Source organism: Scardinius erythrophthalmus, assembly GCF_964197995.2.
Source record: "Scardinius erythrophthalmus genome assembly, chromosome: 2".
NCBI classification, from domain to species: domain Eukaryota; kingdom Metazoa; phylum Chordata; class Actinopteri; order Cypriniformes; family Leuciscidae; genus Scardinius; species Scardinius erythrophthalmus.
In genome coordinates this window covers 45,702,263-45,718,898 of record NC_138222.1, presented here as the reverse complement: position 1 = coordinate 45,718,898, position 16,636 = coordinate 45,702,263, and the positions used below count along the sequence as shown (strand labels likewise).

The following is a 16,636-nucleotide window of genomic DNA, read 5'->3' as shown; positions in this document are numbered from 1 at the left end:
AGTTGTATTATGTATTTTCCTCTTGCATTCTGGATTAATTGTTGTATGACAGCAGTATCGCACTCACAAGAGAGTGTTACGGCCGTATATCATACAACACTCTTAGTCGTGTGATACTGCACTGTTCAAATGTTTGGGTCAGTACTTTTCTTTAAAGGATGCATTAAATTGATCAAAAGTGACAGTAAAGACATTTATAATATGACAAAAGATTAATTAAAATGCTGCTCTTTTGAACTTTCTATTCATCAAATAATTCTATAAAAAAGCAGCACATAAGAAATGTTTCTTGTGACACTGATGGATGGGAATAAATCACATTTTAAAATACATTCAAATAGAAAACATAAATAATACTATTTTTACTGTAACTACTGTATTTTGATCAAATAAATGCAGCCTTAAGAGACTTACTGTACTGACTCCAAACTTTTGAATGGTAGTGATATGGATTAAGCCATTTTAAATGAGAAGGGTGAGGCGGCAAAAGCTCTTGAGGTGACATCACCCAGAGATTTTACACTCCCGATAAAAGCAGAATAAAGGATGATCTCTGGTACACTTTTTAAAGGGTGTTCAGAACTACTGTAGATAAGATTAACATTTCTTGCTGGAAAAATAATAATTCTCAGATGTTTTATGTAATGTGTACACTGGTTATCTTTTTTTCCCTGGACTGTGGGAGGTGGAAAGAACTCCTGTAGTTTCTTTGCTCTCGGCGACTGCAGTGGGGCCATGTGAATCTTGGAGTTATGGATTACGAGTTAATTGAAATTCCTGAAATTCCTCTGGGGCGAGAGGAGTCGTCAAAGGGAATTGATTAATTCTGCTACTCAAATAATAACTTTCCGACAGTTTGTGTTTGAGGTACTGCTAAAGAGAGTGTGCAAACCAATGCGTGTGGAAAAAAAAGAATGCAAACCGCAGTATCACTACATGGATTTTTGTTTATTATTATTATTTTAATATGTTCCTTGAGCTTCTTATTATTTAGAAGCTGAAGAGGTAGTTTTAAGCTATGAAACTTACAGGGTGTTTAAATAGTGCAAAGACCTCTTAATGTGTCAAAAGATCAAGGATAATTAGACTTCTGATGTCATGACCCCTTTAACAATGGCATTCATGGAGTTCAGTAGTGTAGTGTTCACAGGATTTACATTTCGCAGCTGATGCTTCCTCATGTTGTAAAAATTCTTCCTCTGTTGATGCACATTGGGTTTTTTAAGATATAGACTGATCCTGAGTAAGTAGTGTCTACTGCAGCTGTGGAAATAAACAGCTCCATTATAGTCCCTGCACATACAAATGGGTGGAGAAGGGACTTGATTGTTATTTTTAATCACACACACAGGTGCTGTGTTACTGGTTGTCCTCTTCAGATTTCCATAGAGGGATAAAATCATTTGAATAATTTTCGCACGAGTTTCCCACAATGTAAATTTGAACTTGACAGCTCATTTAGGAGAGTAAAGTGATGAGGAAACACATATCACATACAGTAAAAGAGAGTAAACATTTAGTGTGATAATTCATTTTCAACATTACAAGGATAATGGACATATAGCATGTGAAGTGACACAAGCAAGCGGTTTTTAGCCTTTTTGATTACAAGTCCAAAAAAAATTTGAATATCTCCCACGACCCACGGAGGCTTGGATATTTTTAAGCCTACAGCTTTTGTAATTAAACTATGAGTGTTAATTAAAACATATTAAAATGATCAAATAAAACTATTTTCATAATAATAATTTAATCATTAATTTAGTTTAATTCCATAATTCTAGTATTTTCAAGAACTGAATTTTCTGTGATAACAGGATTTTTAAGTGTTTAAAATTATTATTATTTTTACTCACAAATAGCAATTTATATTTGTAAAATCATATTTTGATAAAAAAAATAATATTTTATAAATATTCATTATAGAACTTTCCATTATTTTTTTTATATATATTTTTTTATACATTTCCATGACTTTTCCATGTCTAAAAATATAAATATATATTAGATAAAATAAAAAAATATTTGAGCCCTGGCTGAGAACCACTGATTTAGAGGATTCAAATGTACATTTATTCTTTTAACGGATGTTTGCAAAGCAATGCAAAACTTAAACCAGCCTAAGATGGTTTGTTGGACTTGAAGGCATAGTTCACCCAAAAATTATGTCATCATTTACGCGCCATCAAGACAAGTTGTTCCAAACCAGCATGAATTTCTTTTTTTCTGCTGAACACACAAAAAAATATGTTTTGAAAAACATGGATGACCAAGCAGTTAATGGGCCCATGACTTCCGTAGAAAGGGAAAATCAAAGGGTCCATCAACTGTTTGACTACCAACATTCTTCGAAATATCTTCTTTTGTGTTCAACTGAAGAAAGAAACTCATACAGGTTTGGAACAACATGAGGGTGAGTAAATTATGACATAATATTCATTCTTAGGTGAACTATCCCTTTAACTGGTCTCCCAGCCTTGGCAGTGAATGACCATAAGATAGCCCATGATAGACAATATTCATAATATGGGTTTCTCAATGGCAGCTTAAACTTTTACAACACAATTTTAGATATTTAGTAATCGAGATCAATAATACATTCACATGACGAGTTACAAACCAACACACACAGGCGGGAATAGCAGTGTGCGCCCCCTAGCGTCTCTGCGTGTACTGGCTGAACTGATTAGCCCTATCTTCCCCTCATCTTGCAGCACAGGCAGTCAGTGCCTGGTAGCGATTTAGACGAGGGCGTATGGACTTGAGGCTGCAGTGAATGCATTTCCCACAGACTGTGCTCGTACTTTTCTCATCTCGTACGGATTACCACTGAGTTCACACAGCGCCTGAACGCCGTATCGCATTTTCCCGTTGCAATTCTCCATCTGAAGGCCTGTCACAGAGTAAAGTGGCTCGGTGTGCGTGTGTTTAGACAGCGGAGCGAGAGCAGCAGCGTGTCCCCGATGGCTGGCTGGAAGGACGGCTCAGTGCAGGAGAAATATCGCCTGGTGGTCGTCGGAGGTGGTGGCGTCGGAAAATCAGCTTTAACTATTCAGTTTATCCAGGTAAGCGGAGAGATGGCGGAATGTTATGAGGGTTTCGGCCCTTTAAATAAAGATGTGAGTGTGTGTAGCACATATGGGTGGATCTTGCTCACAGAAATGGGGACCCCATAAGCGGAAAGGGGGGTTTAGGAATCCAAGCGAGGCCTGCGTCAATTTAACTCTTCGCTTATATTCAAGAAAATTACTGCCTAAACGTAAACATAAACATAGCAGGTGAAATGCAAGAGTTAATGCTTGTAGTTTGGGTTAAAACTCTGTAGCGATGCTGTATGTAGTTCATAGACATGAGAAACACTTTCGTAAACTGTTGCATTTTATGCTGTTTTACTAAATTATTGAATATAGGACGTTTGTTTGACCTTTCAAAGGCAATATAGGGACTGTAATTATATTTAAAGACTGCATAACAAAGTTATGCAACAGTATGTAAAACAATATTGGAAGAAGTTTTTCCCCCTTCTTTTTGATAAGTCCCTTAGAAATTTACCATGTTTCTGCCAGAATACCTTGGTTAGGCTACTGTAGTTTCTTCGGTCAAATCTGTAGTAATGAAAATGGTATTTCTAGTGTAAGATTTCAGAATCATGTCATTTTAATTGTTGGTAACAGGGTATTTTACAATACCAAATTATTGTAGTAAAAAAAATGCAGGAACAGGTTCGGTAGTCATTGTTCAGACATGGGACAAAACATGTACGCAAAACATTTACACATTACAATTAATCAGAGATGGTAACTAGAATGTTTGTAACACAAATGTACTAGGCTATTTGTTTTGATTATATCTTTTCAGACCATTAATCAGTACTCAACGTACTCATATAAATAATTAAACTTAAGAAAACAGGCGTGTGTGTGTGTTGTCTTCTATCAAGACATGCAGTTTTTGGATAGAAGTATTTATTTTATTTACTTAATTATGTGTATGGTTATTTGACAAATTATGGCATATTAAAGGATTAGGTAACCCAAAAATGAAAATGATCCCATAATTTACTCACCCCCAAGCCATCATAGGTGTATATGACTTTCTTCTTTCAGCCAAACACAATCGGAGTTATATTATAAAATATCCTGTCTCTTCCAAGCTTTATAATGGGAGTAAGTAGCATCTGAGATTTTGAAGCCCAAAAAAAGCACATCCATCCATCATAAAAGTCCTTCTGAAGCGAAGCTATGCGTTTATAAAAAAAAAATCCATATTTATAACTTTATAAACTATAATCACTGGCTTCCAGTGTGGTTATCACTGGCAGACCTTTGACCCAACGCATGACGTATTGACGAAAGCAGAATAAGCGCAGAGGATAGAGAAAAAAAAAGAAGAAATTAGAAGTCTAAAATAAGAATTTTTAAAGAGAAATATCAGAGGATTTCGATATAAGAGAAGAGGAGCTTGTGACCGGCCGGTCAGTCTCACGTCTTTCCGATTCAGAGCCGGTCCATTTTGTTGGACACTCCGGTCCTTAGTGCCACATTTGAGCTTAATAATCAACATTTGTTGGCATCATGATCTCTGGCTATCAAATGTGCTGAATAAAACACCTGTAGATAGTAATGAAAAGCAGACTACAATTATACATTAACCCAACAAACACACAGACTTCAGAATGCAGAAAGGAAATCAGCTGTTTTTAAGTGTGGGATATAAGAAGATTGTGTTGAATTTCAGAGATGCTGAATGTGTGAAAACTAGAGTAGTCCAAAGAAAACCAAGGAAGACCCTTCCTGTTGGAGTATTTCTAGAGGACTTTTCTAGTGAGAAAGCACAGCCCAGCTGTTTTCTGACTCCAGGCTTTCCCATTCAGATGTGTGCTACTCAGGGAGTCATGTTGGGTTAATGATCATGGCATGGAGAAGCCGGAAGAGGAAGTCCCTCCACTACTGCTCGGTCTCCTGTATGTGTATGGGAATGGGAAACTATGCGCTGCCTCCTGTCTCACACCGCTTTGCGGCAGTATGTTAGGTGCATGCATGACATTCTTCGTTAGTTATGCTGTCGGGAAACAATTGATTGCAGTCAAAATTTGGTTGCAGAACTGCAGTGATGCAATAACATTGCTTGACTGCTATACATTTGTAAGTCGTATAGGCTACAGGGTGCCACAATGATGACTTCACTACAAAAACAGACTGGTTGATCTCAAGCTAGCATTATGGGCCATGATCAGTGGCAGGCAGACATGTGACTCAGACCAAAATGGATTAGTTTACGTCATTGTGATGCAATCCAAGCTGTGTAGTATATGGCCTTTCATACAGATATTATTTAGTAGCAGATTAAATTTTTCTTGTTTTATAGTAATTTTATGATTGTTAATAATATAATCTACAGGTCAAGATGATTTTAGTCATTTTTCATTTTTAAACTTTTTTTTTTTTTTTTTACCTTGTGTTGTAGATATTAATTCATAAATTGTTTAATTAATTATATTTGGTTATATAAGGTCTCGTTTAGTTAAGTTAACATTAACATTAGTTAATGTATTAGCTAGCTAACATGAACTAACAATGAGCAATATGTGTTTTACAGCATTTATTAATCTTTTTTAATGTTAGTTAATAAAAATACTATTGTACTAGTCAGGCTGAATTTTGACATTATTTTTTATTTTCTAAACTTTAACAAATGTTGGGTAAATGTAGTTTGTAATCTTTGTGATTTACAGCTACAAGAACATCATTGTCATCAACCTTGTAGATGGTTTTAGTGCTCAGCTGAGCTTCTTGTGAGTAACGGCTGTTTCTCATTAGCAAAAGTGTGAAAGTGAAATTGTTGCAGGCCTCACTGACCTTTTTATCGCTTCAGATGGTCTCAGAGTACACTAAGCGTAGCATGGCGCTGTTGAAGGCACGATCACATGTTAGCTAATATTAGCTCTTATCACTGGCTCTCTCATTCCTTACAACAAGGCCTAAACTATAGAGAAAGCAGGAACAACAACGTCCAGCTCAGAGGCTCATGGTAATATTGTGAAGTACTATTACAATTTAAAATAATGGTTTTCTATTTGAATATACTTTAAAAAAATAATTTATTTTTGTAACGCAAAGCTGAATTTTCATCAGCCATTTCTCCAGTCTTCAGTGTCATATGATCTTTCAGAAATCATTCTAAGACATATTTAAATTATCAAAAGTGTCAGTAAATCTAAATTATCAAAAGTGACAGTAAAGACTTTTCCACAAAAATATTAAGCAGAACAATTGTTTTCATCATTGATAATAATAAGAAATTGGGGTGTAACGTTACACAAAAATGACATACCTCGGTTTTGAAGATATGGGTCGGTATGTTTTCGGTATACAGCAAGCAACCTTTTTTTTTTTGTTTAAACAGTGGTTTACTGAACAAACTATGTCTGTTTAAAAAAAAAATTGTAAATGTGGGAAGAGATTTGAAGTGCTTATATTGAAGTGCTTAGAAGGTGGTAGGTTAGAATTATTGCGCTTTCATTCTAATCCGCTCCATCTATTTGACGTGCATGCACGCGCCGGCACTTGTTCTTTGAAGTCTGCAAAGTTGGCTCGCTTATTGTCAGGATAAAACTTTATGTGAAATGGAAATACTTGTGTGCAGTTGTAACAGTTACAGTTAAGTATACAACCGCAAGGTGCACTGAGGAAAATGCATCTCAAACGCATTGAACAACACACGTATCTGAGAGTAGGGGCAAGCTATGTAGGTTTATGATTTAGTTTGAAGAGCTTACAATAAAGCACTTCTCATGTTTAAGACAACATGGATCATGCACTTATTTAGCAGCAGCTCACTATGTGTCCTTTGTTATTTCTCAGATGTGTTCTCAACATCCAAGTAAATCGATATAAACAATATAGTCCCATTCTAGGGGGGGAACTCTTGAGTTTTAAATTATGTTCCGCACACAGAGAAGTTCTACAAATTCAGTGGTTAAATCAACGCTGAATTTGTTAGGTACTGACCTTTACAGAACATTTTCGGTATAAATATGTATACTGTTACACCCCTAAAAAGAAATGTTTCTTGAGCAAAACATTATTTCTAAAGGATTGTGTGACACTGAAGACTGGAGTAATGGCTATTAAAAAGCTTGGCCATCACAGAAATAAATTGCATTAAATTAAAAAAAACTAAAATAACTGTAATTGTAATATTTTACAATATTACTGGTGATTTTGATCAAATAAATGCAGCCTTGATGACTTATTTCCTTAAATGTCCCCCTGTGGTGAAAATAAAGTTTTTAATGTTGTTTCTATGTCTATGATATGCTTTAAGACAAACCATGTGCAAATTCATAAGTCAACACCATTGCTGTCTCAGGAGGAAGACGAAGGAACACAGGATCCAATACGAAGTGATTTAATAATACAATAAACTGAGGAACTGACAGAAAGTGTTACAGAGCATGTGTGAAACAAAGGTTAAAACACAAAACACGCAAACATTGACCGACAACTGAATACTGAACACAGAGGAACTAAATGCATAGAGGTAACGAACTAAATGATGTGCAGCTGTGGTGGAAGATTAGTGTCCATGGGAACAGATGAGTGGTGGGAAACAAAGACAGAAAACATGACTGATGAAAACATGCTGAAAGTACATGAAAGTGAAACGAAAGATGAATGAGCCCAGATAACCATGACAGAACGCCCCCTCCCAGTAGGAGTGACCCCGCTCCGTAGTAGCAGAGGTGATGGAGGGGGCTTTGGAGGTGGCCGAGGTGATGATACAGGGAAGAATGGAGATGATGGAGTGATGGTGAAATACGGACGACGAGACCCCGGCGGTGATGATGAAGGGCGTCCCGACGGCACAGACCCATAGCCGAGAGACGACAGCCCACAGTGGAGACAAGGGAGGGAGTAGCCAAGGTGGCGTGGAGGCTAACATCAACTGGGAGATGACCGACGGAGGCAGAGCCGATGGATCCCAAGGCGCAGACAGAGAGCCAATGGAGACAAGCGACATCGCTGGCAAAGAAGGCCCAGGCAATCCCGTGGCAACGATCGTCTGAGGAGGAGCTAGACTGCCCAAGAACCAAGGCGATGCCGGTGTAATGGAGGACCGAGGCATACCCGAAGGGAATGCAGGAGCCTGCTGCAGTCGTAGGGGTGGAGGAACGGAGTGCAGCGGAATATCCGCAAGTCTGTGGCAGAGGAGTGATGACTGACCAAGGGGGAGCCGGTGGGACGAGGGAACCCGGCAGAGGGTGTCTGGTGGAGCCGAAAGTGGGAGGAGCCAAGGTTGAGCTGAGAGGTCGACGGGCCGAGACAGAGCGTAACTATCTGAGGCCAGAGGCAGAGCCACTGGTTCTATCGGCTCAGAAGGACCTTCGGCTCAACGTGACTGCTTGGCATTACAGGAGATTGCGAAGGGCTGCAAACCTCCAACAGAGGCGGGGTTGGAGGACTGGCTGAGCAGGGCGGTGATGGAGGCAGATGAAGATTTGACAGGGTGGAAGGTAACAATACTTTGTTCATGCAGGTGTCTGTGCTGTCTAGAAACAGCCACGAAGTTTCCAAAGAAAAAGATAAAGAGTCCATTGTGCTGTCTAAATACAGCGATGAAAAAACAGAAATGGGGTAGGATAGGGTGGGAGATGATACCTCAATTTCCACCAATATACCCTTGCCCACTTATGTAGTGGGCTCACACCCCTGGTCAGGCTCACTGGGGGGCTCCTCTTCCAGGGCGAGGGTTCCGCACTGACCTCTTGTCTTCGGGCACTGGCTGTTGCGTCGTGGCGGGTGGTAGCTCTCCGTCTGCGGGGGGCACACATGATTCCTTCGTGGTCAATGGTGGTGGAATGAGCTCTGGATCCGGCTGTGTTCTAGGCCCGGGGGTAAACAGTCTCCAGACACCGGATGATAGCGTCCCTCCAGTTCAATCCAGAGATGTCTGGGAGGTCTATGGGGTGACGGTAATTATCCTTGATCCAGAACAATGACTTTAGGGTCTTGTCGTCAAAGGTCTGGTGACGGAAAGAAGGCAGAATTGTCCAGTGAAGGTAAAAAAGTCCAGGCTCTCATGAGCAATAACAGAAAATTGCGCTGCATAATCCATATGGTCGGTCGATCTGTCACAGGATGATGACAGAGAAACATGTGACTGATGAAAACAAACTGAAAGTCCATGAAAGTGAAACTAAGGATGAATGAGTCCAGATAACTGTGACAATTGCTGAGTATTTTCTCTTTAAAACTGCATTGATCTAAAGACATTTTCAAAAACTTGGTTTGAAATCGCTAGTGTTTCTGACGTCACAAACTACCTTGTATCTAATCACGTCAATGTGCTGGCGGACTTTATAGCATATCATCACTATGCCCTGAAGCAAGGGAGTCTCATGAGAAACCAGGTTATCCCGGTATTTTTTTCTGTTGATATGAACAATCTAGAGATGCACCGATTACAATTTTCTGGGCCGATTCCGATTTCCGATTTTTTCATTAAGTTTGACCTGCCGATACCGATTTTAGCCGATTCCGATTTCATTTTTTCTAACCACTTTTACAGCACACACAAATATTTATTTTATATCTTTTCTGTAATAGAACATTTTACAATTTGCATAGTACATATTTTTTGAACAGATAAACGCTATAAAATAGAACTATATAAATTACTCCAGGTGTGGGTAATTCACACACATCTTAAGTGCAGTGTTATGGAAGAACCATTTCCTTTTCACATTCAATATCCAATAATTTTTTTATATATGTATTTAGCAAACTAAACGTCTGTATGAAAACAGGGAATGGCAATAAAATAATATATAAAATAAAAAATAAAATAAATATAGCCTTGCAGTATAAAGATATTTCTCAAAGCACACACACACACACACACACACACAGGCCTATTGCAATCACTTGTACAAACTGAATAATAAAACAAGTTTAAATGGGTACATTTTCTATAAATATTAGTCTTCGTTTTCTTTTCTGACATAGCCTTCTCCAGTTCTTGTTAAAACACGCAAATTTTGGGCACTTTTTTTGTGAAACCCTATTTAGGCTATTTTGTCCATCAAAAGTGTGCTTTCCCTTTAATTGAGCGAGAGCAGTGCAGCAAATAGACTCGGCGCCGAAACACGCACTTCACTGCTCGCGACGCTCCTGCTTGACGCTCACGCGCTGCTCCTGCTCCCGTTGTGAATGCACTCATTGATTAACATGCACGGCGAAAAAAAATACGCGCTTGCGGTCTGAACGGACGTTATTCACGAGATTTCCTTACATGTGTGTTCCGTGTGCACGTGTGATGCTGATGTTGCGCGATGTTAATCATGCGGCGCCCGAGTGCATTTGACCTGCATAAAATCGGCATTTGTCAGACTGACCGGCCGGTCGCCGGTTACGGCCGATCACGTGAAAATCGGCCAATTCCGGTCACCAACCGATCAATCGGTGCATCTCTAGAACAATCTGGTAGATTTAGCAATATAGCGGGTGTATGATGTATATTACGATGTTATGATGAGCTATATGAACTAATCATATAAATTACCGTTACGTGTCCGACATTGTAAAGAGTTGGCCAAAATTGTAAAGTTGGCCGAGTGGATCTCTAAGCTGGAGCTGGTGTGAGTGAGTGGAGGCGGGGCTAATTTGCATATTCAGGATCCGCATATACTAAATGAAGTAAGTGTGTAGTTGCATTCAAGCCATTAAGGCGTAAGGAAGAAAAAAATTCACGGGAAAAAAAACATTAAAATATGTAATTTTAATGATCAAAGATGAGTTTTAAGGGATACAATTATTGACTACAGGGGGACTTTAAAAATATTTAAAAAAATACTATTTGATGCATTTCTTTCTTACAAAAGCCCGAAAAAGATGATAGAAGAGCACCATAAAAGCGTCAAAGAAGTGGTTTGACTCATACACAATATTTTATATCTTCTGAAGCAACAGTCTGTTCTTTTGTAAAAAGCAGACTGAAATTTAAGTTATTCATTAAATTTAATTAAAGTTAGTCATTCTCTGAAAATCTTAAAACCGTCATAGCCCTCCTTTTTGTGTTCACGAGAGAAGCAGTGATCTAGGAATGTGGTTATTTATTTCCAACAATGTGAATGTCTCAATAGAGCATTTATATCACAGTATTTTTCAAAATTATACCGGTTTCATGGTATATGATGTTATTATTATTTTTTTCAAGCATGACTGGGTGTTAACCACATTTTCTACTGATTGAGAGAGGAAATACTGCAGTAGATTGACTTAAAATACCCTATTTTACAGTCATGAGTGAATATTGTAGAAATATTCCACACTAGTATTAATACAGGTTTGCATGGCTGTTTACAAATAGGTGCCAGCAGGAGGCGCTTTAGGAACGGCAGAAATATCGGTTTCCCCGGTAACAGCTGTACACAAAGCAGCGCAGCGTTCAGAAACACTGTTTATCAGGAAAGATAAAGAAAGATTAAATGAAAATAACATAGAAACTTTTCTAAAGATAGTTAGTTCCCTTCAAAGATGCATTCATTCATTCATTCGAGCTTTGACTGAAACGTGCAGTGCTCATTAGAGATGCGCGGTTGGCGGTTACATCCGCGGACTCCGAGGATAAACCGCTGATCTGGCGGATGACTTGACGAAAAATAATATTTTAATTAAATTCGGGCGGGTGGCGGGCGTTTGAACCAAGTCATCCGCAGCGCCTTGCATCGCCCAATCAGCGGATGGCGGACGGGTGCGGTTTTGAAAATTGGTCAAAAACGTTGGTGCGGATGGATGGCGGACGGGTGATGAGTTTTGTGATGCGGTTGCGGATGAAATAATAGCCCATCCGCGCATCCCTAGTGCTCATGTTTATTCAACGATGTCAAAGTCTTTTGGAAAATCTATTTGTTGCGGGTAGTGTTGATATTGTGAACCAATGTACGGGAAACACTGTAATATAATTTGACCGCTATCAATTATAGATTAACCTATCCATCTTCACCGTCATATTTAGTAGCACATTGGCTACAGCTGTGCTCATATCATATCATAACAAAATTAAACACCTGTATTCGGTATGAACCAGTATAACTTACCGCCCAGCACTACATTTCACTGTGTATTCTTTTGTAAATCAGTCAGTCAATTTCGGCACAGGCTTTGCAAACAGACTTTTATGATATGGACTTGACGGTAATATGACAACATGTAAGTAACTGTGTTAATTGTAATGCCTGATCTGTGACTAATGATTTCTGATATGTAATGATTCATGTACAGTCAGATGTTCTTTGTCTATGTGCCAGTAAATCAAACCAGTGACTAAACGGTCAACTTCACATTTTTTCTCTTAGTAGGATGAAAATAATCTGTAATTAAAATGTGATTAAATTGTAAATAGAACGTTCAAAGAACGCTCCCTTTACATTTGCTGGAGCTGTCAATTACACAGCGTGAGTTTGAGTTCTGAACTCTCGCCAAAACTCTTGTCATAATCAATGAATCTCTTATTTACATAGTGTTTGCACCATGGACTGTTGCACATTGCACTGTTAGTTCTGATGAAAACATTCGTTAGAGTTTAGAAATAGAGTTTCAATGATGAGATCACTGCATTCATGCGCTCAACATGTCTGATTGGCTACAATGCTCATCACTGCAACCTTTCATGCCACAATCTAAATATAATGCCATAATCTACACTTTTCACGTTTAGTTAATCTTGAGAGCTGTAATTGTAAAAACGTGCCAAAAGTTTTCGAAAGAGTTCTACATGTAATACTTATTTCATATGCAAAGATGTTAGCCACTCCCAGCAGTGGGCGTTTACTCTGAAGTCTCTCAGCAGACATGCCCCTTTAAACAGCATTCAAATCAGAGGGCTAAAATCAGGGTAGGAAAAGCCTTTTATTTCTAAATTATGAAAACATTTTATGTAAAAATTATGCTTACATTATAAGTGCACCCCAGGAAACATTATAAAACAATGCAGTTCATGACCCCTTAAAGTCAGATCTTTTTTCTTATTAAATCGGATGGTATAATTTACAAAACAGGTTTGAGTTATTTGTTCACAATCGGTTTGACAGCAGTAAATGTGAAGGACTGTGTGTGGGAGGCTGTGTTTTTGAATGAAGCAGCTAAAAAAGTGAGAGTATAGATGTTGTTTTCTTCCTGCAGACTCACCTGGTGATTTCTCACACTGCTGCACTGATAAAAACATACACACGCTGACTGCACTGATAAACGTGCTACTATTTTCTCTAAGCTTATGTGGCTTAAAAGCAGCTCTGATTGTTCCTGTGGATTGTCCTTACCTATCCAAATAGGAAGACCTCTCAGCTTTCCCATAACTGTTATTCAAGGATGGATTAAATTGATCAAAAGTGACGAAGACATTTATAACTGTATAATGTTGCAAAAGATTTCTAGGCCTATCTCAAATAAATGCTGTTCTTTTGAACTTTCTATTCATCAAAGAATCCTCAAAAAATGATGCAGCTCTGTTTTCAACAATGATAATAATAAGAAATCTTAAACACCAAATCCGCATATTAGAATGATTTCTGAAGGATCATGTGACATTAAAGACTGGTTTAATGATGCTGAAAATTCAGCTTTGCCATCACAGGAGTACATTTTATTTTAAAGGGATACTTCACCGTTTTTTCATATTAAACTATGTTATTCCCTTAACTAAGATGAGTTGATACATACCTCTCTCACCTCAGAGATGAAGTTAGAAGCAACCAAACACCTCCACATTTTCCCTATTTAAATACAGTTAAAATACAACTATAATGTTTGTCGGAATAGCACTTGGGAGCACTTCGACTCAGCGCAGTAAAAAGTCACTCCTGAAAAATCCTCTCCCCCTCTCCCTTCTGTCATTAGAACCAACGTGACTTTTTACTGCGCAGAGTTGAAGTGCTCCCAAGTGCTATTCCGCCATACATTATAGTTATCCTTTTTACCCGCTTAGAAAAGCGCCACGTTTTATTTTGTGTCACCATACTTGGTCGTGTAACTACTCGTGTAACTGTATTTAAATAGGGAAAACGTGGAGGTGTTTGGTCGCTTCTAACTTCATCTCTGTTTGGTCCCTAATGAATGAACTGGGCTAAGCTAAGTGCTATCAAAGTGTCGCCGCGTGCCAGAGGTGAGAGAGGTATGTATCAACTCGTCTTAGTTAAAGGGTCATTTCACCCATTTGAACATTGTTTTTTATTTAAAGTGGGTCATATATGTAGTCGTAAATGTAAAATAATTTTTGAATTTGGTGCCTTCGTGACCGAGAAAAGACAAAAAATAACTTCAGAACGCATTTGTATGAAAGACAACAACTCCCACAATGCACCACATTGCACAGCTCCGCAAGCCACTCCCACTAATCCAGAAAGCGCATATCTGCCTATAAGAGAAATCACTCTTCCGTCTACAAGGCTAGCTACTACCAGAGCTTGAAATTCATTTCACATTCACACAAAATGTCTAGTTAGTTGGCGAACTCATATAGTGCATTACTCCTCGTTTGTATTTCTTTCGAAAAGGTGAATTATTGCATGGTACCTGGATGTTCAGTCAGAACATATGCGGTGCGAAACTAGGATAGTTCTCAACACAAACGTCCGTGTCCTCGTCTGATTCAGAGATTTCGTCCAGGAGAAATTGTCATCGTTGAAATTCTTTGCCGCAGACGGACTCTATCTCTGTTCGTAGCGGTTCGTAGCTGCATAGTGAGATCACCGGCGCCACCAGTCCGCCCTAACTCGAGCCAGTCCGGGCTCCTCGTCCGCGGCAGGCAGGTCTTCTGCCTCGGCTGCTCTTCGCTATAATGCGGCTTGTAAAGGTAGCCACATACACCTGATTCAAGCATCAGACTTCCGAAATCCTCTTCTTCTATATCATATTGAGCACTCTCCTCCGCTATTGTCATAACTGTACATCTGTCTCCACAGCGCCTGTTAGCTTAGCTTCAAACAAGATGGAGGATATTGCTTTCAGTTTCAGAGAGTAAAGTCCCACCCACTGATCTGTAATAGGTCTGTAGCGTGAGCGCGCCCCACCCTGGGAAAGATGAGAAACTAGTGTCTGTAGTCTTAACAGAAATCCCCCCCTCTAACACTTCCTCCTACAATGACGCAAAATGACGATTTTTGCGTCATTGTAGGAGGAAGTGTAAGAGGTAAATAACAGATTTCTCCCGTCTCAGGGGAAAATGAGAGAGTGTTGCACGACCATTCAATAGTATGACTGGGTTTCTAACAATGCAAAGCTTAATGCAAATGGGTGAAGTGTCCCTTTAAGGGAATAACATAGTTTAATATGAAAAAACGTGAAAGTATGAAAGTATCCCTTTAAATTACTTCTATGCACCTGTTGACCGGTTTTTAGTTTTATTTTGGCTGATCTTTTTTCCAGACTTGCACACGAACTGCATCGCAATCATTTTCCCAAAATGTAATTTGTGTAGAAATACTACGAGGTCTGTAAACAGAAGTCAGAACATTAACACAGGCTAGCGACGGGACACGCTGAAGACAGACGCAAAAAGGAGAGCAAGCTCACTGTTCGCGATTCTTGATATATAGGAAGAAAAATATAAATATTTAATTAGGGTTGGGGGATTATATAAATGTATCTCTGAAGGGAACTGACTGTCTTCTGAAAAGTTCTGATGGCATTTCCTTTTTCCTTACCTCAGTATAATGTAGTGTTTATAAGCGCAGCGCTGCTTTGTACAGCAGTACAGCATTCTAATGTATTATTTTTTTAATCCTTCTGCTGTTTTTGTTTTGTGCAGGTGTTTTATGTAGTATAATTTCACAAATCTGAAGTCAGACCATTCTGTTTTTGCTTTAAATCTTTATATTATACAATATAAAATTATACAATCTTGTTCAAATAAAAAGCAACTGCTCATGCTACGTTTGTGTAGCATCTTTGTTTGCATCATGATTAAAATGCCGTGGTTGCCTCTGATATCAAATGGTTACAGATATCTTTGGTTTAAGGCCAGTTTGGCCTGTTATAAAGCAAATAAACAACAACAAAAAAAAATCATCAACGATTTATTTTATAGTGATGCACTGATCATGTTTTTTCATGCCGATTTCAATACCAATAAATCATGCATTTTATTTAATTTATTACCACAGTGATAAACAGAATTGACTCTGACCAAACACCTATGAGCGGAGTCATAGTTAATGTCCTCATCTCTGATGTGATACTCTCTAGAGCAGCTGTTATCTCAAGCCAACCAGTGCACTAGCTAAATATTGTTAGTTGTATGCGTACTTTCTCATTTAGCACATAACAGTTTGGAAAATGTGATTGTTAGTTTGTAATGGGCCTGTTTTTGTTTGTCATGTGAACACGTTAACACATTATGGAAATTGGAATTCTTTCTCTTTTCCCCAAATAATTTATTATTTAGTGTAACACTAATGGTGTGACACTAATTTTGTGGGTTGTTGTTGGCCTGACAGTTGTTCACATTTGGGTGATTACAGAAACATTGTAGCAAGATACACCCTAATGGCCTTGATTTGGATATTCTAGATTAAAGGGATAGTTCACCTAAAAATTTAAATTCACTTATAATTTTCTCACCCTCATGTCGTTCCAAA

General features: G+C 38.5%; 1 protein-coding gene across 1 annotated transcript in view; it reads left to right on the top strand.

Moving 5' to 3' along the window:
* Positions 1–2,621: 2,621 nt before the first annotated feature.
* Positions 2,622–16,636, top strand: part of rras2 (RAS related 2) — a 44,762-nt gene continuing 30,747 nt past the window's right edge. Inside the window, exon 1 of the mRNA XM_081357609.1 lies at positions 2,622–3,065. Coding sequence (XP_081213735.1) covers positions 2,964–3,065 — 102 coding nt within the window. The 5' untranslated portion in view covers positions 2,622–2,963. The remainder of the gene's footprint in view (positions 3,066–16,636) is intronic.